The sequence below is a fragment of the Monodon monoceros genome, unplaced genomic scaffold (assembly GCF_005190385.1).
Source record: "Monodon monoceros isolate NGI ecotype Baffin Bay Population unplaced genomic scaffold, NGI_Narwhal_1 Super_Scaffold_8, whole genome shotgun sequence".
Taxonomy (NCBI): domain Eukaryota; kingdom Metazoa; phylum Chordata; class Mammalia; order Artiodactyla; family Monodontidae; genus Monodon; species Monodon monoceros.
This window is the reverse complement of record NW_021703785.1, coordinates 31352858-31380620: the sequence shown is the minus strand read 5'-3', so window position 1 is coordinate 31380620 and position 27763 is coordinate 31352858. Positions and strand designations below refer to the sequence as shown.

At 35.9% G+C, this 27763-nt stretch overlaps 1 protein-coding gene across 8 annotated transcripts in view; it reads right to left on the bottom strand.

Annotated features, from left to right (window-relative positions):
* KLF12 (Kruppel like factor 12) overlaps positions 1–27763 on the bottom strand; it is a 445831-nt gene that overhangs the window by 135529 nt on the left and 282539 nt on the right. For all 8 annotated transcript variants that reach the window (XM_029210579.1, XM_029210576.1, XM_029210582.1 and 5 more), the window contains one exon: positions 16693–17239. In XM_029210579.1, the coding sequence (XP_029066412.1) occupies positions 16693–17239 (547 nt within the window). The remainder of the gene's footprint in view (positions 1–16692; positions 17240–27763) is intronic.

Below are 27763 nucleotides of genomic sequence, written 5' to 3'. Positions count from 1 at the left end.
TTTTTTTTTTTTTTTTTTTTTTTGCGGTACACAGGCCTCTCACTGTTGTGGCCTCTCCCGTTGCGGAGCACAGGCTCAGCGGCCATGGCTCACGGGCCCAGCCCCTCCGCGGCATGTGGGATCTTCCCAGACCGGGGCACGAACCCGCGTCCCCTGCATCGGCAGGCAGACTTTCAACCACCACGCTACCAGGGAAGCCCCTACGGCTTTTCTTTGATGCCATTTTTATTTAAGAAATTCCACACACATATATGATAATCACCTACTTATTCTCCCAAAAGATTAAAAAATCTCAACATTCACAGTATATCTTTCAGATCATTAAAAAAAGTAAAATATCACAGAAAGAGTTGACTCTTTCCATTTTTCCCCCTATTTTGTTTCCCTCTTCCATAGTGTCCTAGTGTATATAAGTTTTAATGCTTTAACTCTACTCTGTATATATCAATGAACCACCAATGCAGTTTTGCTCTATAAAAACCATATATAATATCATATTCTACAATTTCACATTACATTTGAGATTCATTTATAGTCTTTTCATTTAAAGTTCTGCTAGTCTAAAGTCATTCCATGTATATCTTCTCCCAAACACAAGAAGGACTCAGCCCAGTGAACATTCCCACCTTCCCCAAGTTCTTTTTCATTATAGTCCAAATTCTGGTTCGTTTCACTGTTAGGAGTTAATTAAACTTTCTCTCTTCATGCAGGTATTTATCTCTATTTTTAAAACCAGTTCCAAGCTCACCTTCCCTTTCAGGTTCTTTTCTTCTTTCAAAAACATATCCTTTAGTTCTTTCAGCATATTTGTGTGGGTGGTAAATTTAGCCAATATATGTTTGAAATTTTTTTTCATTTTACTGTCAGTTGAATTGACTTCTGCTGAGAATAGAATTATAGGATCCCTCACTCCGTGCTTTGAAGAGACTACGGGCATTGCTTTCCAGCATTTGTTGTTGTTGACACCCTCTGTCATTCTTTAATTCCTTTGTAGAAAAGCTTTTGAGATTTTCTTTATAACTCATGCTTGACAGTTTCCCTGCTATGTGTCTAGATGTGGATTTATTTTTACTGACTTGTCTATAGTCTAGGATTCATGTGATCCCTTAATTCTCCAAAGTTCTCAGATCTTCCTCTGAATACTGCTTTTTTGAATATCATACTCTATCTATTCCTATTTTATGGAAGTTGTTTCAGATAAATGTTGGAATACTTTAATTCATGCCCATAACTTTTCTTTTATATTTTTGTCAATTTTTTTTTACTTTGCCTTGTTTTCTGGGTAAAATTCTCAGTACAATCTTTCAATTCATATATTCTTCCACTGAAGAACTTTCTCAATATTGCCAAAACAAGAACCTGGGAACTAGCCTAGATTTATTTTTTCATTCATCCTTGACATCCATTTGGGCAATGAGTTCTGTCCATCAGATGTCCAATTCATACTGCCTCTGCAACGGCCTTTGGGAATTCTTACCTGGCTTCCCAAAACAGCCTCCTAACTTTTCTCTTTTCCTTTATTGTCACTATATTCAGTCCTTCATCCACAAATTTGAATATTACCATGTCACTCCCATCTACTTACAAGTCTCTCTCCCTATAGTGTTTGGTAAATACAAACTCTTTAGTTTGGCATACCAGGGCTGTGATGACCAGATCCATGGATACCCCTGGAACCCCATTTCCATTTCTGATAAATACCCTTCACTTGAACCATACCAACCTATCTACTTGTATAATCTCCCTATCTACCAGGATGCAGTATATGCTCTTTCATATTTCTAGGACGTTGCATCTTTTTTTTCAATTGCCTTTCCTTCCTCATTTATGTGGATAATATAAGTAACACTTTCCTCTGAGAAACGCCCTTCTCCTGAAGTCACAACCACCCCCTTCCAACTCCCCAGCTTCGTGCTCCTTTATGATATATCACCGTGAGTCTACACTTATCTGTATTACAGCACTCGTCTCACTATAGTTGTCTCCTTCATCCACTTGACTATGCACTTCTTGTGGGCATTGTCTGTGCATTGAACTTGTGGCTGAATCATAAATGTGCATTAATCAAATGAGTAAGTGAACGGAAAGGAATACATTGGATAATTCCTGGGTAAGGCAAAAGTTTAAATAAATAAGAATTAAATATTTTTTTTAAATTTTAATCTGGTAGTTCAAATTTATTTAGTTTTGGTAAAAGAATAAGAAAGCAAGAAAGAAAATAAATGGTTTTTATACTCATCATGTTCAGTCAATAATTCATAGATATGAAGACTTTTTCCCCTATTTAAATGGCACAACATAGGGAAAAAAATTCAAGAAGTTTATATAATGAGTCAACTAATTTCATTTAGTTTACAAAGTATTAAATACAACAGTTTCTAGGTGGTATCATTTTATAATATGTATATACATACATACGTCTCATGTATTTATATCTATATATACATGCTTAAATAAGGTACAGTTCCAAGCTCTTCTATGAGTGCATTCTAACATGCCCAGATAAGACATGACCACTGCACCCTGTACCTTACAAATATGCAGAGCCCCTCTAAATAAACCACCCACTGGCTGAGGTATGGAATAAGTAGTGTTAACAAGTAGAGTCTAAGTGTGACAGCTTACTCCTGCCAATTAAGCATAACTCTAGTCTCAGTGTTTACCATAATAAAAAATACAGAGCACGACACTGAAAGATCACTATAAACCGTTCAGTGGCTTACTTAGACTTATGAACTGAAAAAGTTGTAACTTTCCACTTATATCAGATCATGCAAAATTCTACAGGTAAAACTAGTTTAAGTTACAGCTGAAAAAGGGTTTACTTTTTAAGTGTGAGGGGCTTGTTGTGGTGATTAACATAAAAAATGATCACAATGGGCCAAGGAAGGAAATAAAGGGGCCTGTTAATAAGTTGTCCTACTTGCAAGGTAAATAATGAGGTAGTAAATGGGAGGTATATAGTACCTTGATTACTGTGGATCATACCAATGGGCACAACGATGCCAGGAAGCAAGGGCTCACCAGTTAGTGCCCATTTGCTAGATGAGAAATGGGTCATGTTCCGTGACAACCATGACTCCAAGAATATACTGGAAAATATTTACTTGCTATCATGTATCATGGTACCGATCAATTTTGGAAAGCATACAAGATATTTTACTCTCTGCTAAACTTCATAAAATAGTAAGAGAACTACTGAAACAAAAACATAGAAAAATAGTATATGAGACTCTGAAGAGAAACTGACACAAAAACTGGAAAATGTCAGATCTTACTCTGAAGCTATTCTCTGTAACCAAACACACATTTTATGGAATTTATTTTCCAATTCTAAAGAAGGCATTTTGGAACATCTGCTACATAAGCTAGGATAATTCTAAAGCTGTAATGTTGTCATGATTATTTGCTATTGACTAGTGCTCAGAATTTTACTGAACTCATTAATCTAAGAAAAATAAATATAATTATAACGATACTAATAAACGCTGGCTGTATCTTTATTTTGTAGTTTCCCCCTGTGTTTTTCAGAAAATAACCACTACCAGAGCGAGGCAAGACAGAACAGGCACATCTGTGTTGTATATGTCTGTCTAAGCAATTCCCTGCTCACGAGAGCTCCAGGCAGGAACCAGATATGTCGAAAAATGACACAGATGTCGATCTCCGAAACTCAGTGAACCACACTTTGACAAAATTTCCCTGTACCTAGGAAATGTTAACCTATAGCTCAAGGCTGTTGTTTTCAGTGCTGCGAGATGCTGGAGAAAATGGAAGTACATAATATGGTACCATAATGTCAATATTTAGCAACATGGAACTACCTCATGCATTTCATATACATACTTGATTTTATTTATTTTTTATTTTTTTAAAGTTTAAGAGTGTATAGCATTGTCTTTTTTTTTAAAATTTATTTATTTATTTATTTTTGGCTGTGTTGGGTCTTCGTTTCCGTGCGAGGGCTTTCTCTAGTTGTGGCAAGCGGGGGCCACTCTTCATCGTGGTGCGCGGGCCTCTCACTATCGCGGCCTCTCTTGTTGCGGAGCATAGGCTCCAGAGGCGCAGGCTCAGTAGTTGTGGCTCACGGGCCCAGTTGCTCCACGGCATGTGGGATCTTCCCAGACCAGGGCTCGAACCCGTGTCCCTTGCACTGGCAGGCAGAGTCTCAACCACTGCGCTACCAGGGAAGCCCATACTTGATTTTATATATAGATAATTTCATATGTAATATTTTACACCTTGACAGAAATAAAATGATTTAAAAATACAATGTACCTAATTTGAAAAAATATGAAATTGGGCTATTTAATATTGACAAATTTTCTAGATAACTAAGGCATGCCTTTTTAATTATGGCAAAGTATGGCAAAAGTATTAAAAAGTTGTGATTTTATTCAAGGCTCTATCACTAATAAGCTGTAACCTTATAAGAAGTAGAGGAAGGTACATGAGTCTCAGTTTTCTTATCTGTAAAAGACAAGCAGTAATACCTATACACTGGTTATACTGTAAGACTTAAAGATGACTGATGTATGTAAAGCACAAAGAACATATAAGCATTCAATTAAGGTTAATTATTTAAATGATTTTTAGTAAATACAAGATTTATTACATACTTTGTCTCCTACTTCAAACAGACTGACCATAATTCAGCCTTTCCTTCATTACTAATGGTCATTATTTCAAAAGCAATTATTATGCTGTAATAAAGTATTACCTCCAAGGACTCAAGAGCTGTGTAAGCCTATTTACTGCAATCCCGAAAGACCTTGCTGTGATTTTTCAAGTTCTTATCTTAATAATAATTTTGACACCTCCTTTGTTAGCTGCCACTCTTTTGCCCTAAGTCCACCTACAGATGAAGGGAATTTCCTATTTTGACAGGGGGGTTGGCAGATGAGAATCTCAGAGGGTTTTGAGCATCTGTAGATTGGTAACGCAAAATCAGTAACTTCTTTTCCTAAGGAAAACTACAGAAAGTGAAATGCTACAGTTTTTGTGGCTATTGGGAATACATAAAAAAATCTATTGAGACAACATTTCAGGGGACATGAGTTATAAAAATAAAAATTGAGAAATATACCTCTTCTATATTTTTCTTTTGCCATTTTTATTCACTATTTCCTCTCTACACACAGCAGGAAGAGTCATATTCACAAAGGATGTAAGAAGTACATCTAAACTAAGAGTTAAAAGGCTTTCTCTTTCAGAGAAGGAGAATCTCAGGTCCTCCCCTGTAAGTAATTCATAGTATATATCACGTATGCAATGTATATGTTATACCCTATGCCGTGTGTGTGTGTGTGTGTGTGTGTGTGTGTGTGTGTGTGCCTTATAGCCTAAGATTCAGTAAAGCTACACTATTCTTCATTCTTTACGTACCCTTCATTCTCTGTCCTCATTGTTCACTCTTTTCCTTGGCTGGAATACTTCTGCCTACTCCAAGTAGCAAAGCCTCATGCTTCTTTAACTTCCACGTCAAATGCTACCTACTTTACCTTCATTATAACATATGACTTCCTCCGGAGTCTAATTCATGTTCTTTGCAGATTTACAACCTAAGTCTCTGGAAGGTTTCCTCTGTCTTAAAGGGCTCTGTGTTTATAGAGGACTGACAAAACATCTACTCCTAACAAAGGCCACACCAGAGATGATTAGGGAGCTCTTGGATTTAGCACAGATGAGACAAAAATGTAATCATGAAATTGACAATTCCTTCTAAATGCAGAAAATTTGAAGCAATTTAGCAAAGCTCTTTTAGATTTGTGCTTGGGTTTGCTTAATATACCTTTAAAATTAGAGATTGGTGGAAAGAAACGAAATCTTTGTTTTATGGCTGCAGCAAACGGGCCCCACCATGGTAAAAATGTCATTATTCTTTCTCACAAGGAGACATTCGGTGCAAAGTGCAAATAAAAGTAGCATTTTCCTTCTACTTAAGGTTCCTTAGATGAAACTTATGTTTTTAAAATGCACTGCAAACACCAAAAACTGATTATACCGTTATCAGCTTTTAAATCAAAACAGCTTGCTATCTGGTAAGGACAGGAGAACTGGTCGATGTATTTCATAAAACTTTATGTACAAAGAGACAGTGTCTATGAACTTCATGGAGACAATATAGAGTCTGGAGGGGTAATTTTTATTACAATTTATAGTGGGATTATCCATACTCCACAGACTTCAGATTTTATTGAGATTTTATGGTACTGTGATGCTGACACAGTTAACTGCAATGGGATAGGAGGTGTAATTTGTTTCACCTTGACTGGGAAATGAAATTGGCATTACTATTACATAAGAAACCTCACAGACTCTATTAATTGCCTGGATCCAATCAAAGCCATTATTTATCCTAGTTTCACAGGCAAACTATTTTACCTGAGAGTAAAACAATAAATAAGAACTGGCTGTAATTTTCATACAGCGGTATCTTTTCATTAAGACTGTTCAGAAGCCATAAGAATATGTCTCACCCACAGGGGTTCAACTCCAGAAACCATTAAAACCTAAATCATATCAAGCATCTATAATGTACCACCAAATATTATTCTTCAGTATTAAATGCAATGAAATAAAACAAACTTGGGAAACAGTAGAAACAATACACTCAAAAACACCAGGGAATTACAGATGCTGCAAACATTTATTGTTCATTGTGTGCCAGACACTGGACAAAGCAGTAAGGCCACGATATAGATATCATTACTATAAAATTTTATATTATATATAATATATTTGAGCCACATATATTGAGCCAAGAGAATATATTTTACATATATGTATATCTAAGTGTATGTGTATGTATATGTTTATATGTATGGCATAAATTGTAATACAATTTGGTATGTGTCTTTCTAGAAGAGAAGGCATCTGAACCAGGTCTTTTTCCAGAGAAAGAAAAGGCTGTCCAAGAAAAGGAAACTACATGGATAAAGGGAGAGGTGTCATCATGAAAAGCCATGGAAATGGTGGCTGAGACATGAGACATATTCAGTGGAATGGCAACAGCCTGGCGGGGAGGGGTGCTAGGATCCACGCTGTGAGGATATGAGAACCCTGCTGGTTTCCACTTTATGTTGTTGCTTCTTCTACTTCACCATACAGGGGAAGGTTCCTTTTATGTTTAGGGTTTAGGACTAGAGACCAGCACTGGCCATGGCATTCTAACTGAGCACCTCATATAAAACACTGCACCTACATTAATTAATTCATTTGTTCATTCACTAAGTATTTATTGAACATTTACTAGTGTCAGGCACAATGCAATGTGTTGAAAAAATTGTAGCTAATGAGGCCCAGATGGATTTTGGGAGATGTCAGCCTATTTCATCCTGTGAGTGAGGATTTATAATAATATATACTGCATTATATAAGCAACTACAGTTTTTGTCAACAGAAAAGTTTATTCTTATTGTAGGTCATCCCAGTCCCACTAGATCTTTCTCACACTGAGAATCTGAGAAAACCATCCATGGGAATATCTTTCGAATTCTACTCCGTTTCCACTGAGCTTTTCCTAAGTCCCTAGCTATTGAGAAGGCGGTTCTCTGATGAATTCTCCAAGGGCTACTCCCAGTTATCAGTTTCACCAAATTCTCCTATTTTCTGTCTTCCTGCAGTCCTGCTCTCCCAGACATAACTCTCGTTTTATTTTTTCTCTGTGACATTCAATAAAACTTAATAGTTCACAAGTCGGCATATACGTGGGTCCACTAACCCAACAAACACAATCCATAGTTACAAAAAAAAAACTAAGCAAAGATACATAGAAAGTAGCATTTCATTTCTACTAAACAGAAGTCACATACAAATGTGCAGGATGGGAAGTAGGACAAGTGAGTAGAAGGGATGCTTCTTAAAACAAAGGAGATAAGTTAGGTTTCGAATTCATGTTCGAGTTTCACTTTAAAGGAGCATATTCACTGAACTCCCTGACAACCCTAAACCAGCTGGGAAAACCCGAGAGCAATCATAGAAGAAATAACTTGATTCCATAGAGTTCCTCCAACTCTTTCCGTTCACAATATTTTAAAATCCCACCACTAGATGGCAGTACAAAGGCTATCATTTTCAATATAGGTTGCTTAGTTCCATAATACATCACTTCTGGGATAGGTGATTTGGTTACATATAGAAGAGAAAGAAGAATCAAGCTTCAAGAAAAGGTAGAATGGTGAATGGTAGAGGGAGATGGAGAAGGACACCTGGGAGAAGAAAGAAGACAGAAAGGGAGGGGAGATGGGAGAGTGAGAGGGTAGAGGAAAGAAGGTGGAATCAAGAAGGGTATTCGAGAGGGAGATGGAAAAAAAGAGAAAGGAAGAGGGGAAAAAATCTGAATTAAAGGTGACGGAACTCCATGTAGTGTCGTTCAAACTTTTGAGACAGGAACTACAGTAAGAAATACGTATTTCAATATGACTCAGTACACAGACAGTATACAGACACACACAGTACTGCATTTGCATGTATGGAAGTAAAAGTTTCATGATATAATACTTATTTGGGTGATACGCTCATATTTCTTAATCAATTCCATCCTATTTAATTTCTTTAAAACGCTGGTTATAAGCTAATAAACTGATTTCAAGATTCATCAACAGGAAAACGACTCACAGTGTGAAGAGTATCATTTTAGCGTATTGTACACTAAAAAGCAGGCTTTCGAGAGAAGTTATTTTAAAAATCGCCATAGTGACATTTCTGGCCATATAACTGGTCCATAAGACATTTGTTGATAAAATGAAGAAAAACGATGGTGAAGACGCCTGGTCATGAAAAACACATACAACTGGCCAATGATCAAAGCAGCATTTCCCCCACATGAAGGTGGCTGGAGGAAAGATGGAGTACGTAATGATAACTCTGTAAATTGGTAGCTCTTCTTTTATTTATTAGACAGAAAGACAAATATCAATTTGTTCTTTTCTAAAGAACACAAAGTGGAAGAACAGTTAATCAAATTCTCCATTAACAATGGAGAGCGGGCAGAGAGAAGGGGCTGAGAAAATAGTAACAGAGCTTGGAATAGAAAAAGAATTATTGTTGAGGGAGTGAGAAAAAATCGGGAGACACAAACCACAGCCAGAGGGTTATAAATAATTAAAAAGCCAATTTAAAACAGTGCTGGCAAGGATTCTAAGACCAAGTTTCCCTTTTGGATCTTATATTCTTCCTTCTTTCATTTGTTCTTTCCAGGTCTTAAGAGTCACTAGGTAAAATGCCCATTTGCAAAAAATAACTATATCTATATAGATATATCCAGATAAGGATAGATATCTGTATCTCTCCATATATAGATATATCCATCCAATACCCAAAGGTTTCTTGCAATGAGTATATAAGTCCAAACATCATCAAAAGAATCCTATAAATACCTGCAATCTGATATGTAAAATAAGAATTTCCTTGCAGCATAACAGCACCTGTACTATTTGAAATTAGAAGCTTTATATTTAAATAGAACATCACTTCAGGAGAGAAAAAACTTGTTCTTAAAAAAGGAAACTATAGAGGAAAGGAAAGATATTATATTTCAAGATCCAGTATGTTAATGTTCAGTGTGTTAAATATTATCAGAGAAAACTTTTCAGGTGTGGTGAAAAATGAATACAGAGACTAACCTTAGACTAAATACTAGTAATATATCACATTTAAGCATCTATCTATTTAAATATAAATTAGACCACTTTATCATAGGAGGCACTTGACCTAACAAATTAAAATGGTGTGCTAGGTATCACTTTATAACAGAATGGACACAAATTCCACTTTGGTAACCCCTTGCTTTAGCTACTTTATCTATTTAATGGGTCTGTCTCCTGTCTATTATCTTTGCTTCCTTACATAATATCTATCTCTGAATGAAGTATCACCTCTCTCTTAATGTGGATCCCCTCTGCAGGCCATACTTTTTGCTCTTCTTTTCCCCTTCGTAATTTTATTTACTATTTAACTGCGCAGGGGAAAAGCCAAACTCATTCCTTGACATTTTACAGTTTACATTTACAGTTTTCTCTTTTCTGCTAATTCTGTTAGAACAGAACATACAATTTCTGTCTCCTCTCTCAAGACAGTTATTATCATCAAATTTTAGGCCCAACCCAGTCTATGCCAGATAAAACAGAGGAGTCGACAGATGGTGGGTATTTCAGATAAACAAGAGCATAAGAAGCCATTTTTTTGATGGAATCCATTCAACTTCCTATGGATGCCCAGAAGTGAAAAAATACAGATAAGTTTCTACTCCTTGTTGAAAGTCAGGTAAAAACAAACAACAAATGACCAACGTTATCTATATAAAATATTCTGACCTCCTATTTAAAATTCAGTTTTTCATAAATATTGGCTGCCTTTCTATTTGACATGTTCCTGTCTTATAATGACAGTAATAAAACACTCAAGTCCTATCAAAGTCTAAATTCAAGAATAATAAGCCCAAAGTCAGCAACTATCCAGACCTGCTTCCCAATAAGCAACATTAAAAAATTAACAATAAAAGATTGAGTAACTAGATGGTTTGTCAATAGACATTAAATTCAGATTTAAAATAGGAATCTCTATCTAGTAGTTATCATACTTAATTAAGCATAAGTAGAAGAATACATTTACCAAAGGAAGCTGTGGTAGTTCAATCACTCAAGAAGCCAAGACAACCATATACATAAGCATAAGTCAGCTGCCCTGGACTATTCTGGTCCTATGGACAGATGACACCAGGAATCCATTGAATGGTGAACTAAAAGAGAACAGTCATGTGTAAGGTAGACAGGAGAAGCAAGTCTGTGACAAAATGAACCTGGACCTGAAAAAAGATACCACAAACATCAACGTTGGGAAAGCTGACAGCAGAAGAAAACTGGCGACACAAAGAGATCTGAAATGCAGAGTTTCATGGGAGCAAAACTCCAGCTGCATTAGACGGTCAGGAGCTACAGTCACAACCTCCAACCAGCTCTGCAGCAATCACTGCAATGACCAGATTTCCCTTCACAAGTATAAATGGCCTAGGACTAAAAATACACTTGTGGCTTCTTTCTGTGGGCTGCTGAGAAAAGCAAAAGCCTATAGGAAGAAATGGGGTTTGAGTATTTCAGATTTGCTCGCAGCCACGGCCCTTTGAAATTCCTGAACCAGTGCTATGGGAAAAAGGTATAGTTTTGGAGGACTCCTCACTTCATCTACAAATAACATAAAAACAACACGCTTTTATTAAAGAGATGACGAAAGAAATGACATGCTCAAATGGCTGCTGGCTTCTTAACAGCAGTAACAACATGCTCTAGTCAGACATCTGGGGGGAAAAGTACTTTAAACTCAAGGACTTTATCCTATAAATACATGGGCAGGAATAATGCACTTATGACCCATAATGAGTTATTTTTCAAGTGTGACACCATTATAATAAAAAGTCTTGATGCAAGAAATATGTTTTGTAAAACTTCTGGTAGGCTGGGCTGCCAGGGTTGCATTTTCAGGAAAAAGAAAAGTGGCTGCATAGGAAACGAGCTGAGCTTCCTCCGCTGGGCAATCTCCTTTTTTACAGTCACGGGGACATCCGGTGGGTTTGGGTGGCTAAGGAGAAGACAATATGGGGAAGGGGGGAGAAGACAGACCAACAGACCATCTATATAACGTAGTGAAGAAGGATGCAATAGTGGTCAGGGAAGAAAATTGGGCAACAGTGAAATACCCAGCTGGCTTTTCAGTTCTGGCTGTTTCAAAGCCACCGGTCAATCACACCTTGGCTCGAGCCTCATTCCTGGGCATCAAGGTGATATTACCTATTCCTTTAGCTACATGGAGAAAGGACTAGCTCACATATGGGAGGGAGAAAGTAAATCCTTTCTTTTTTAGCTCTTTAGTTGGATGGTCACAGACTGGTTACGGCCTTGCTCTTTCAGGGTTCTGCGTTTCTGAAATGTAATATCTATTAATATTCAATTATAAAAATGTCTTTAAACAACAAATTATTTGGGGGTTACCTTTTTCTTTTAATTATTCTGTACATTCCAGTATGTGGTGAATGAGAAATGTCTGACCTTATATTCATATTAATGCTGGTATCGTTTTTATAATTCTCAGTGGAACCCACATTTTGCTGAACTTCTGTTTGCTTTTCATTATCAATCCTAGGTCATTATCTGCTGTTTTTTGCATTTTCTTTCCTTTTCCATTATGTACCTTTTTTCCTAAAACTTGTGTCAATCTAATAAATTGACTTTAGAATTTGGGTTAATTACTGCAAGATGCAGGTTACTTCCACAAAACTATATAAGCAACTAACGTGCAATTAACAATTTTGCTTCTGTAATTCTTCCCTCTCTAGAATTACCCATTTTCAACTGTCTACTGGATTATTCTTGACAGAATACAAATATGCTATACTTTCTGCCTCTTTTAAAATTCCTCCCTTGAGAGCGTAAATGCCTCTCCAGCTATCATGCCATTTCTCCAAAACTCTTCCAGCAAAACTACTCCAAAGAGTTGTCTAGACTTTGTCACCCCTGTCTCACCTCCCATCTGAACATGAACTCACTTCAGTCCGCCCTTTGTCCCCACCACTCCACTGACACAGTGTCACCAGTAAACTCCATCCTCCCGAAATGCTCCATTCTTAGTCCTTATTTTATGTGGCCCCTTAGAAGCTTTTGATACATTTGATGAGTCCCTTGGTAAAACGCTCTCTTCACTTGCATTCTCTTAAACACTCTTTCCCTCACCTTAATAGTGGATCAAAAGGAAGGAAGGAAAAGAGAACCATAAAAGTGCCTGCCTACTTTTCCATCAAGGCAGTAACAAACCAATCACTTTGCTTGTGATCTGTTTTTTGACCTTCTATGCTTCCTGTTGCTAAATATCTGTAAAACCCAATGAAAATCTCCTGGGAAATCTACCAAAAACTTCCCCAGGCTGAACTGAAATTCCTTTACAAGGTCAAATAATCCCTTTAGGGTCTTGTTTATAAATAACAGGTCTCAGCTTCCGCGGAGAGCCTTCTACCCCTCAGCACTATCACTTCGAAGGGCTAACTGCTACTTTGTCCTGTATCAAGCAGAAAAATGTCTTCCTCTGGAGAACTTCTCTGACAGCATCCCTCTGATGGCTCTAGTCTACACTGTGTTTACTGTGCCTTCCAGAACATCATGCCATTTTCCTTCATATCACAGATTACATTCAAGACCCAACTGAGATCTGTTGGTGCCCTGGGCTAGCTGACAACTTGCCATTCCTTTAGACCATATTCCATAGATACTGGATAGGCTGGAGTCCTCTCCTCATTAGAATGCTTTTTCACATCCAAGCATACCGTGCGGAAGTTCCAGCCCACCACACTCCCAGGCCCCGAACACCCGCTTCTGAGCATAACAGCAAAAACATTTTTTCCAACCACATATAACACCCTGTATGAAAATACTTTTGTCATATACAACTTTCTCTCTCTGCAGTTATAATTAAACTCTTTGCCCTAGGCACATCCATGGCTGGTCTACATTTTAACCCAACTCTGTCCACAGTTATCAGTTAATTGTACGATTTTTCTGTTTGATGTCAAAATCTCCCAGTAGACTACAAGCACTCAGATAGAAACAGCATCTGTTTTGCTCAACACTGTGTCTCTGGTGCCAATAAAATGCCTGATCCATAAGAGATGCTCAATAAATACTTGAATGGACAAATGACTCAATTCATGGTATTTTAGATACAGATGTATTCATTCACAGTCCCTTGTGTAGTGTGATGTAAGGTAATCTATTTCTCTACCACAGACCAGATATGTTATACCAACTTCAAAGGTAATTAGCTAGTACAATCACCTACATTTATAAGAGTTAGTTTTGTATTTTTATTCGTAGCATTTTGAAAAACCAACTCCCCCACTGTATTTTCTTTTGCTCATCCATACCAGATATACAAGTCCTATTTGAGAATGGAAATAGGGCTCCCTTTATCACCCAGCCATTTCATTGCTGGCCCAGTGCCCAGTGCATATGTGCAAAATACAGACGTGAGGAATCACTGAAATGCCCTTTCCTTTATTCATTCTGTGAGGTAGGCAGACCTCCTCCATTAGAGAATTTTACCATCATCTAATTAATCAATTAAACAATAAAAAAACTTATAAAATGTGTAGCAATATTTGTAGAATGTGGGGATTATAAAAACTTAATATAAACTAATAAACATAGAAAGTATGGGATTTTCCAGACAATTTCTCATCCTAAACACTCATCCCTTATAATTTGTTGTAACAACTTTGAGAAGCATTTCTATACCAACTTCTTGGAAACAGTTTTTCACTTTTAAATTCAATAAGTCTTTTTTCCTCCAACTTTCTGTTTTTATAAGACAGAGAAAAAATTTCTGAACATTACTGCTTCAGGTATTTTTTGGGGGGGGATATAATAATGATAAATAACTGCAAACATTTATTGACAGTTGATCAGTGCTAGACATTTACACATAAGCTCTTACTTTATCTTCCCAATAATCTTCAAAGATATATACTTTTATTCCCATTTTATCACTGAAGAAAATAAAGATTAGTGAAATTAAATAACTTTGCCCAGTTATTGCCCAGTCCAAAGCTGGAAGTGACGGAACTAGGATGCTAACCCATACAACCTTGATCCCAAATCTCATGCTGTTAACATCCACATTATAGTTTAGTGTGTTTATGGTTATATAAATGTTTACTCTTGATATGAGGAAACTACTGAATAGAAAACACTGCATGAAACTAACAAATATACTCACGTAGAGAACAAATTACAGCATGAGTCTTACTTAACACAGTTCTTCTGCAAAGATAAATTTTCCAGAAAATTAAATTTTGGCAGTAAACTTTAAATAAAAGTAATCTCTCCCATCAAATAATGGCAAATAAAAGAGACACCTCTTTTGTTTCCTTCATTAGAGCATGGAAATTGTAAAATCAGGTCATGAACAGTGTTAAGATCCTTATCAATCACCTTCACAATAAAAGCAATATTTTTCATAAGTGTTATTGTAAAAAGATTGGGTTCTATGGTGTACACATATATAATGTAATACGCAAGGTTATAATTTTTCTAGTTGTTAACTCCTAATTCTTAAAAAATTTAAAGCACATCTATAAATTATAAAAGAAAATAAATACCTAATGTGGCCTTTAGTTATGTTATTATTATTTGAATCAATTAGCTCACTTGGATCAGAAGTATTAGTAATATCAAAGAAGGTTCGACTCAAGAAAAATCTATGTAAAGACTCACTTCTTCCTCTTTTTCTTCTACCTGCTCACAAAGATGGTGGTGGGACTACTTCCTGGCCTTTGCCCATAAAAGCACCAAAAGAAAAAAAAAAAAAAGAAAAAACAGGTTGTCAGGTAAGCAGAGCATCTGGATCTCAAGTTTGCAGTTTAAACCTCTGACTGCTGTAAAGCACAAGATTTTTCAGGTGGTAAAACTGGGAAGATGAAACTTGTCATGTGCTATGAAGAAACTCACTGCAGATAAAATAGTAACTTGCAAAAGATGAATGCACAATTCTGTAATGTATGTTTGCAAAAATTTCTCCAAGTTCACGACCAAATGTTATTCCTATGCACTGAATCCCACCTTATATAAGAACCAAAACAACTATGTTTACTAGTATTTTACACGAAGGCAGTGTTTTATGTATTCACCCATCGTATTTTAATTATGGGCCTCGGAAGTAATATGGTATCAAAGCAAAAAGTAATGCAATCTAAGTCTTAATCCATCGTCATTTCTAGGCTCTGAAGACAAAATACACACATATGAGTTGATGATTACAGGCATTTTACATCTCTGTAGAAGGGTGGCTTATTTTTTTAGATTCATAGAAAGGGAAGAAAAATCAACACCATGATATTATTACAATTCCTTCTATTTAAAAACGAAACGAAAAGAACTTAGAAGAAGAAAAATAACTTCATGATCAGTTAACTAGCATATATAGTTAACTTGGTATTATTACATACAGTCATGTAACAAAGTATCTTTCTGCCTTCTAACCCCCAGAAGGAAATATTAATACTGCATTTTGAATTATTTCTATCATATGGAGGCTTCCTGCTATTTAAAATAAAAACTTAGGCTTGTATGAAGATAAGAACTCAAGCTACATAACACATTTGTAGCCAAACACCTAACTTTAGAATTACTTTAATGGCGACTTAATTTACAAGTTACTCAAAAGTGAATGATCAGGTTCCAACCACTGGAACTTCCTGGAATTTTATATTGTTGCCAGACAAGTCAGTTCCAGCCTGAACAACTGAAAGGAGAAACATCCTGACACACTTTGTAAAAATTTCAGTGGTTAACCTCTACGAGGGATTTACACATTTGCATCTCACAAGCAGTTATGCTGACTACAGATTGAACTTTCTATTTGCGCACTTGAAGGTAAAAATATTTTGCAAATTTAGGTATTTGAATTCTGACAGTAAATGACTTGATATATAGAAATATGGACTAAGTAATACTGAAGCATATGCCTATATAAATATGAGGTTAGTTTCTACTAAACTGTGCTCCACTCAGCAGTGGATCAGCTGGTTCCTGTGTCGTTCTGCACAGAACTTACTTGGATGTAGTGTGTTTGCCTACGACTTGGGGTCCACTCACTGAATAAATGAAGAGTTACTGCTGAAATAAATCAAGGCTTGCTTGTGTCTCTTACCTTTGCCATGGCTTCTCCCATCCTCCAAAAGTGGTACGACGATAGTGTTGTTCACATTTCCAGGTGACCGCACAGCTGTGTAGACAACAGGCACCGACTGGACCACCACGGGGATGCGGTGAACGTGACTCAGTTTGTTAGACTGTAAATTCATGGGACTTGAAGGCGGAACGGGATGGATAATGTGCAAAAACTGCTGGCCTCCCACACCAGAGGCAGAGGCAACAAGGGGCCCTGGAGTTAATACCGTTGACGAAGATGATGCTGAAGATACTGATGTTATAACAGTTGGGGATGAGGCTGGACGACTAGAAGACGACGAAGAGGTTGAAGTTGAAGAAGGGGAGGAGGCGGACGCTGTCATGGAAACGGGGGAGGAGGAAACGGCTGTGGGGGATGTCCTGGCTTTGTTGATGGACAAGTCCACTGGCTCAGTTTGTGTCTGGAAGTGATCTACGCATAACGGGTCCTCCGGGGGTTCCCCTTTCACATTATTTAGCAACAGGGGAACAGCTTCCATATCGGGGTAGTTGTGGACGTTTGGAGACTGTGGGGAGAAAAATAGAGGTATGATTGATGACTTGAATGTTTTTTAATTTTTCTCTTATTGCTACAGAACAGTAATTCGCTCTCCAAATATCTGAAGAACCGCTCGGACAGTCGTCATAATTAAAGTGGAGAGTACAAAAGCACAACAGAGTAAGACGATTGGGAGGGCGACAGACATCATTGTCAAAATCCAGGGAAATACACTAAAACAGGGCATAAAATTCTCCAACCTCCCACACCCGTTTGCTAAATTATTGAATACAAGCCATTTCTAATAACTGGATTATAACTGAGCTCATAGCAATGAAAAAGTTTTTCTCAAAATAATATACAGAAATACTACAACAGGTATTTTTAGGAAATAATTTTAGGAAAAGCTTATTCTGTAAATCTTAAGTTGCCTATGCTTGTGCTGTGTAATTTAAGACAATGATAATAATTTTGTCCAAGTCTGTATTCATGCTTTCAAGTTTTAATGAGCAAAATTTAATAATAAATAATAATAAAGAATCCAAGATTCCACCCAGACTAATGGGCTCAGTGTGTTATTACTGAGCATGAATATAATTTAATTTTATACCTATTCACTCATAAATTCAAGAAATAGTTACTAAATGTCTATTTCCAAGGCCTAAAATGGCCCCCAAATTAGCAGGTGTCCGTCTAGCCTTAACAGAGTTAGACTACAAAAGATTATTTTTGGTCATATCTAATTTGACCAGGCTAATGTAGACATTATTGTTCTATTATATGAAGACCAAAACCTTTTTTTTTTCAGCTTCACTATGGTATGAGAACAACAATGCCTAAAATTATATTAATTTGGTTCATTTCATTCTTTGTTTAATAAAAGATTTTGGTGTGCTAGTCCCCTCAAAGCTTGAGCATACACTTAAAGGAACAAAACATGCTTCTTCAAGTCTTTCCTTATAGAATATAAATTATAGCTCCATTCAGGAAATACAATAGTGCAAGGGCATTTTATTTAGCAACAATGAGAAAAGAAAGAAAATAAGCTGAACAATGGCACCAGATCAATAAACAGGAAAATGGGTTGATGTTTTATTGTTTTGTTTTTTTTTTTTTTTTGCTTCTAAGCTAACATGGTTACTTACCCACCAAAAGAAAAGAATTAGAAAATATCAAAATGAAGCATCCAAATATCTACTGCATAAAATTCTAAATGACAAGATTTCATTTCATGTGCTGAAATTGAGAAGAATTTAAATATTCTCAGATATTAAGAAACAAAAGAAAAGAAACACCATAAACAGAGCAACTTTTATAAAAAGCTATTAGCATTATCTACTCTTCTAACTAGAACACTATTTCAATTCACACACAGTATTATCATTTAATTTCTCTGTAGAACAATGTAGGATGTTTCTTATTAGTATGTCATACCCATATAGAAATTCTTTGTTGAGGCTGCTTTCATAAAATATCCCAGTTGGCTTGTCATTAACATTATAAAATATGTCATTAAGCACAAATTATCAAACATAGTTTGCTTTCAAATATAGCCTTGATTAATTTCTCTCCAAAATTCTAATTTTGGGAACAGCGACTATTTCCATCACGAATTTTTTTCTTCCTAATTACACTCAGACACAAGGTTCTAACATAGGTTTATAAACCAAAGGCTGAGGTGCAATTCATCACTGTAGAAACATTTCATAAAGCAAATGAAAGAGTGCTTTCGTAGACTACGACAATACAGTAGGTAAACATGGAGCTTATCTGTAAATAGATGGTTTCTGAGGCATCAAGCTTCACTGAGATTTGCAAACTGCTTAAGACTTCTGTAGATTATGAACACGAGTCCATACTTTGTAGGTATCTGCTTAATCCCTCACTAAAAAAAATTTTACTCCTTAAGCTGTTTCACAACAACAGAGGAAGAGCACTCCTCTTGTAATTCTGCTGTATATACCAGAAAGCTAGGAAGACCCAATACTAAGAGCCCCTAGGTGCTTTCAAATACTTGAGAACTACATAGCTTTTGCATGAGCTCAAACCAAAATACAGAAAATGCTCATAAAAATTAGGAAGAATCAACCAAACCTTTGGACAACAGACATATCTTATTTGGGAGCGTTAGACATGTTATGCATGAATTTGTAAGTGTAAACATCACAGAGGCACATGCTGGTTCCTATTTCACACGTAGCAGTTGAAATGCAACCAGCATATCCAAAAACAATGCCTCATCAGTCTAAGGAGGACAAAACCCTGATCATACCATTCATCCGTTTACAGTGTTGACATAATATATTCTCATAGCCCATACCAATCACTTCTACTGTGATAATGTGGCCAGTAAACCATCCATAATTCCAGCTTCAAGCTGCACGTACGTACACGTAAGACCAGCAATACTGCATAAATATGTTTCCCAAACAGTTGAGGTATACGCTTCCTCCTCCTTTTAGGAAAAAGAAAAGACCTGAAAGGCTTGATCCTGAAGTCATTATTAGAATTCATTTCTTGGCTTTTGGACAGTGGAAAATGGAAACACATTGGTTCCGAGATATGAATCCATAAACGTGTAGCAATGGGAGAGCAGCCAAGAGACAGAAGGAAAGCTGGGGAAACCACGGGAAAACACCAAACAAGCAGCACTTATAGCAGTTAGAAATTAAATAAAAGGACTACACAGATTTGAGAAAGTGAGAAAAGATATGGCTATGTTACCAGGAAACAGCCTCTAAGAGGCAGGGACACTGAAAAGACCAGATATCACAAAGAAAAGTTTTATGCACAATTAGGACAAGAAAATTTTCTAAAAAGGAACAAAGAAAGGATTTCATACTAAAATTCTGCCCTTGGTCACTAACTACTCAATTCTTGATACAACATTGATGGACGACTCACAGCAGCATCCTCTGAGCATTGCTGTTGTTTTGTTGTTTGTTTGTTTGTTTTAAATAAAAGCCCATCAAGATTTTTGCCTGGGAGCAGTGACTTTAGCTGAATTTTTGCTGTTGATGACCCTGGGGTGGAAAAGATGATCAAACACTTAAACTATATTTAATATTATCAACAGAAACAGAATTCCTTCTAAGGATGTGAAGATTGAAGGGCACGCTGCATTTCTGTCAAAGAGAATGAGAGTAATTAATTTCACTTTCCAAGAGATGATATAGTATTTCTTGGAGGGGGTCCACAATAAAGTAATTTTTCAGCCTTTCATACATACCTTAAGAAATAAATGCATAAACACACACAGAAGTCTGACAAGGTAAATGTAACAATATACTTCATTAAAAAAAGGTGTGTGAAAAACATAAAGATAAATATAAACAGGATTATACTGCTGCGTAATAATATTTCTTCAAAAGTCTGAAGGCCAGTTTGATTCAAAATAATCCACTCAATAAAATATAATGCACAATATTCTAGTGAACATATTCCCTTCAGTGGATCTGGGGATTACGTGTGAGCTGTTCTAATGAGATCATCTTTTTCCTGAATAAACGTTTTAAAATGTAACTTCAGCTTTAGGCATTTTGTTGAATAAATGCAGAAATGTATCTAAAACTTTCTCTGTGTGAGTACTCAGAGTACCTGATGTGTTTCCTACAGTCAGCCATTGCCATCAGCTGAATCTTATTACCGTCCTCAAGTGAATATGGGTTTTTAAGGCTTGTCATGTATTTTGATCACCCGGCAATCTTAAAAGGAGAAAAAATATATATGAACACCACCTCATCTTTGGAAAGCCCTCCAGAGACTCTTACGTTTGGTTGAGGACCACTTGGGTAATATTCTGCTAAATGTTATCCAAGGTTTATAAGCTGTTTCATCTTTAATGGCATCAGGGATTGTCAGAGAACTAACATAATATTTATGCATATACACACGTGCACACACAAACACACACACAAAAAGGATGTGCCTAACTATCTATCCATCCTTCTGTCTCTCCATTCATCTATTCATCCAGCCAGCCAGGGAGCCAGCAGGTCAGCAAGCAGCATTTAAAGCATAAAAAGATTACGTTTAATTTTATCTTTCCAACTTTATAGAAGTTTTTTGAGAAATCATTTCATGGCAGCGTTTAGAAGATTGTAGAGTGACTTGCCTACTGTTACAAAGCTCATGGCTTCACAGTTATAAGAATCCACGCTTTATAGCCTGTTATGTGGTTATTAGAGACAGAAAATTTGATTTGGACACAAAAGACTTGAATTCATGACCTGCCCTGTTACTTATTAGCTGTACAGTCATGGTATCATCATGAAAATTCTCTAGGTCTGCGTTTATCCACCTATAAAAGAGTAATATTAATTCCAAACTCACACAACTGCTGTAAAGATTGAATTTAGGACATTGAGTGCTTTTAAGTAATACTGAGAATTGTGGGACAGAAGTAAATGAGATTCCCCTTTTAGAACTAAAATTCCAAACAGAACCTGATCTATTACTATAGCTCCATGAACTCAGCATAAGATATATTCTGAGGCAGGATGGCATAATACAGCCACTGCAGAGGGGCAGTGTTTGCTAAACAACCAAACAGATATATGTTACAAAAGTAAGCTGAACATGTAGAAATACTGCAAGCATTTTCAGGTTCCACATAAAATTTTAAACAAACACATCTTCTCTTAAAATGCACAAGGACAGTCATTTGACATTATTCAAATTTTTTTTCTCTATTTATTTTTTAGCTTAATTAGATTGGCCCACAGGATGAGCATGTAATAGTTGACGGAATACATTTTAATTGACTGGTCTGATTTGTTAATTCCACTATATAAATATCGTCTATCAATCCATAGTTCAGTTTGTATCCATTATGACAATAATACATAAATATATTAAAATAGTTGTTTTGGGATGCTGGCTATTCTTCAACAGTCTTATCATGAGATGAAATAGTAGAGCTTTATTTATTTCTTGTGTCTCGGTAGAAATTTAGTTTGTGTAAGTTTCACTGACTTGGTGAGTAGTTGAATGTGCACTTTCTACGGGAGGTACTTAAAGAAACTTACTGTGCACTTCATGTAAAAAAGGGAATAAACTATGACTCCATATCCTGTTATCATTGAGCTTTTGTTATACTGCATTATTTTAAATGCAAATACACTTTATTTAAAGAGTAGAATTCCTCTTTGTACATGAAATGCACAATAGGTACATGTCTTAGTTTTCCACATTAGTAAATGAAAATTTAAAAATATGACCACCATGGTTCAAGCAAGCAACCTGCTCAACTCTGACAGGTCATTTTTGCTCGAAGTGTGAAAGGCACCAAACATCAATTTGTGAAGAAACAAGTACTTTGCTTTCCTCTCTATTGCGTTATTTTACTAAAAAGGAAGGCCTTTTTTCAAAGACAAATTTTTCAAAATTTGTCTCGCATGGGCCCTGATGGTCATCGTTCACCTTTCTTTCAAGCCTAGTGATTTTTCTTCTTTATTCTTCATGTTAAGAGCAAACTCTTAACTACAGTTGCTGTACAAGTGTGAATCTGTAAACCTGACCAAGAAAAAATTAAAACAAAGTATACTCAAAAAAGGAAAAACAAATTGTAATTTTTCTAAAAGTACGGATGAGAGAATAAAAGGCAACAAGTAGAAATAGCCTATGTTTACAATCTGGAACTTGGTTTCAAAAGTACTGAATGAGTTAAAGAGGAAGATTTTCAATGCATATTTAATTCAACTGCTTTATCTCAATCTCTCAAGTGCTGGTTTAAGAGATGACTGATTCCTTAAGAAAATTCAGAACATATGCATAACATAATGGACTCTTTGTGCTTTACATTTATGTTTTTATGCTTTCACAAATTGAAAATGCCAGCCTTCTAAAAGGATTCAATACAGGCATTTAAATTTATCTTAAATTTTCCTTATTTCCTAGTTATTATACTTTTCCATGACCTATTATTTATTTCCCAGGGCTTTCATGAATCATATTATTTACCCAAAGCAATCAGAATTTATGTTAACAGTTGACTGCACATCTGAAATTCTGGTTTGGCACTTATGTGTTGTAAAGTCAGGGTCATACCTGAGGTGGGGAGGATTCTCCTACAGGGTGGTAGAGGACAGAGGCATTTCTATTTGTGCATTTAAAAAATTAATAGACATTCCTAACCAACGAAAAGACTAACAAACTTGTTTGAACATGAATATAATGTGTTACATGTAAATTACTATTGTGTTTTACCACATAACATAATCATTGAAGACTCAAACGCATTTGCTAGATGAGAATATTTGTGCTCAAGATATTAAGCCACTTAAATCCAATTTACCTGGTCAAATGAGATAACGAAATAGTGTCACAACAATAAATGTCCAAAAAGGAAGTATAAGAAGGTAGTTTTGTTCCTATTTTCTTATAATTACTGTCAAATTGAACTTCACAAAAGCATACAAATATGTCTTAAAAATAAATTTTATGAATCCAACTATACGACATTTTGGAAAAGGCAAAACTATAGAGACAGTAAAAAGATCAGTAGTTGCCAGGGGCTTGGGGGAAGGGAGGGGAGGGTTGAAAAAGAGAAGCACAGGGGATTTTTAGGGCAGTGAAACTCTTCTGTATGTGACTGCAATGGTGGTTACATGTCACTATGCATTTATCAAAACCCACAGAAGTGTACAACACAAAGAATGAACCTTAATGTAAACTGTGGACGATACTAAACAATAACGCCATCAATATAGGTTCATTAAATCTAGCAAAGTATTACACTAATGCAAGACTTTAATAATAGGGGAGACTGCGAAGGGGGCGGGTAGGGTGGGTATATGGAATTCTTAAGTACAATCTGCCGAGTTATTCTGAAAGTATAAATCTCTACTGAAAAAGTAAAGTCCCCTAATGATTTTAAATTAACTTGAATGTAATATTAATGCTACTGATAAGATTCAATTTTATCTATTATTTTGTTTATAATTCTTTGCAAAATTCATAAACCAAAACTATTATCATAACACTTGCAATTTTTTTTAAAAAGAGGTAACTGTTATAGACTTATCTTGACTACATCATGGTTAAATTTCTTCTTCTTTTGGTTTTAAATTGGTATTATTATTCAGTGACTGATGTAAGATATTAAAGTTTCACTATACGTGAGAGGAACATGTCTTACAGACTTTTAGGGATAAAAAGTTCATTTGAATCTTCACCCTAAGCCACAGTCTTAGTCAAACGCCTGAGGCAAATGTTCTGTGCTAGTTACATATTTTAAAATATGCAATAATGTTTACCATTCTCAAACAGATTAATCTTGTCTGCTACCAGATGGACTGTGCTTTTGATTTCACAAAATAGTCACCATAAAGAGTTAGTTTTATAATGATATTTTTCATAGTACTGGAATACATCAAATTTCAGAGATTAGAAGATGACCTCAGAGAGGCTGAGATACCCAAATGATACAACTGGAAACCCTAACATATTACAAACCTATAAAGCAATAACGCAATCTTTTTATGTAAAGGGAGGTATATTTGCAAAATGTAGGTTTTACTTTTTGGATATTTAAAGAAAGCAAGTAGTCCAGAGAAGCCTGTATATGCTTCTCTACTCATAGAAAATGTCTTTAAAGAGAGATCAACAACCAAGCCAAAACAAGACAAGTAGCAAAGTTGAGAGAAAGCCACCTTTTCTCACCTACCCCTGGAATCAGAGGGAGCTACCATGAGAATGTGGCAGAAGTAGAAAAGCAATAGTGTTCAAATGCTCCAGAACTTGTTCACAAGCAGTGGATTTAATTCCATCCCAGCCCCCTACAAATCAGCAAAATGCCCTCATGCAAACCAACTCTTTGAGCTTCATCTTTTGGCTTCCTGGTAAATGGGGTATAGATGCACGCAGGTCTTTCTAAGGATCTGAGAGGGTGAAACTGTCTAAAGGTTGTTTAAAGTGGTCCTGTTTAGGTGCAACTGCCACAAGGCACACACATGCGTACGTAATTAATACGTTTAGGTGTAGAATTAACTGTACAAATCGAGCCCCCGTTGATTTTACCCATCGAGATGAGCGTCTGAGCAAAAGGGGAGAAGGGGCAGGCTAGAGCCTCAGGGAAGACAAAGGCAGGAACAGGGAGGCAGACGGAGGACAACTGATCTGATTGAAAAAGAGGACTTGCCAGCCAGACAAGACTCCTGCTAACCAGCTATGATTTACAGTGACAGGGGAAATAGCTCAGTATTCCTCCTGGCTGGGACACAGAATTCTAAGAAATAAAGATTTAAAAAATGATACTAGTAATGCTGACAAGCTTGTAGTAAAACAGACACTTTATTATGCTCAGGACAGCAGTGTAAATGGATACACACTTTCAGGAATGCTGGTGAGCTGTGTCTCAAGAGTCTTAAAATACCTTAACACAAGTAATAACATTTTTAAGAATGATATAAGTGAACTTATTTACAAAACAGAAATAGACTCACAGATTTCAAAAGCAAAACTTATGGTTACCAAAGGGGAAAGGTGGGGAGGGATAAATTAGGATTTGGGGATTAACATACACACACTACTATCTCTAAAACAGATTAACCAACCAGGACCTATTGTATAGCACAGGGGACTCTACTCAATATTGTGTAATAACCTATATTGGAAAAGAATCTGAAAAAGAATGAATATATGTGTATGTATAACTGAATTACTATGCTGTACAGCTGAAACTTCCACGACATTATAAGTCAACTATACTCCAATAAAATTTTTTTAAAAAAAGAATCTAGGGCACTTCCATCTCCCTCTCTCTCTTCTTCCCTCTCTCCCCTCTCCATATATATGTATATATGTCTACTCAAATCATTCTATTTTGAAAAACAAAATGCTCTTTTGAAAAGCAAATTCTCAATCAACACCAGTGTTGACTTTTAGAAATCACCAAAGAGAATATGCTTAAAAAAAAAAAAAAAAAAGTCAAGGAATGTTAACACAGATTTAGTCATGATTCCTGTGAAATGACCTCATAATTTTAAGCGTTGGCACTGTGAAGAAGCTTTCAAAAGATGGTCATTCTGTTAGGGAGATGACATATGTATCAACCATTTCAATTTTATGCAAATAAGTACATTTTACATAAAATGTGATTTTGAATTTGTTTTGCAACTAATTAGTATATTAAAATATTATAACTATTAAAGTTAAATTATCTACAAGTTTATATATTCAAGTTGGTTATAAAACTTTCCTTCTGGGATACAGGGCATAACTTAACGCAGGGACTTGCCTTTAGACATAAAGGGCAATTTGGGATTTTGACAAAGATGTATACACAAATATTTAACTTGGCCTTATTTACAGGAATAAAAGTTAGAAACAACAAAGTGGTCATAAAAACAAAATAAAATTTGGAACAATGATTTTAACCCTAACTATGAACCAGAATCATACATGGAACATTTTAAAGGTACACAGGCCAGAGATGAAATAGGTCTGGGATGTGGTGTAGGCACCAATAGTTTAAAAAGCATCACATGAGACTACAACGATCAGCCAAGTTTGAGAAACAATACTCAGTGGCATGGGGAACTATTATCTATGTAATGTTAAGCTTAAAAACGTTAGGATATAAAACTGCCTATAATAAATGAGTTTAACTTTGTTCCACCGAAATATTTTTATACATGAAAATAATAAAAAAAGGTTAGAAAAAATACTCCAGAATGGTAATAATAACTTCTCCATTTGGTGAATTTGTGGGTGATCCATGTTTCCTTTTTTACTTCTTTCCTGTTTTCCATATTTTCTACAGTGAATCTACTACTTTTTCTTTTTTTTAAAGATTTTTTTGATGTGGAACATTTTTAAAGTCTTTACTGAATTTGTCACAATATCACTTTTGTTTTATGTTTTGGTTTTTTGGCCGCAAGGCATATGGGATCTTAGCTCCCTGACCAGGGATCGAACCTGCACCCCCTGCATTGCAAGGCGAAGTCTTAACCACTGGATCGCCAGGGAAGTCCCACTACTTTTAAAATAAAAAGAAACAAGTTACATTTTCAGAAAGATAAAAATGAGTAGTGTACAAAATATATTTTAAAGAAAAAAAACCTAGAAAGTGAATGGAGGTGCTTTATAATTTTCAGTCTGGCTTTTCCAAGATTCTAGTGAACCGTAATGTTATTAGAAGCAAATCACTATAATATACTGTTATTAGAAGAAAACAGCAAATTCTCTTAAAATCTCAATTTGCCAAGGGTGTTACTACTATCAGTCATAGATTGTTGGCATGGTTATTCTACATAAATTAACGTATCTACCGATATATCTTGCAATTAAACTAAGAAAAAAGTTAAATGTAACTGGTAACTAAAAGTATTCAATTGTAGTAACCCTAGTGGGTTAAAACTATGAATTCTTCTGGAAACCTCAAGCTTCCGCAACACAGTTTACTAGGAAAACATTCTCATACTTGAGAAGCTAATGTCAACAATTATATAACAATGTATGGGTACTACAAAGCTTTGTATGTTTCTGATGAAAAGCTTTCACCCAAAATCTGAGGATACTGCAAAAGGATTTTAATCTTGACCATGATAGA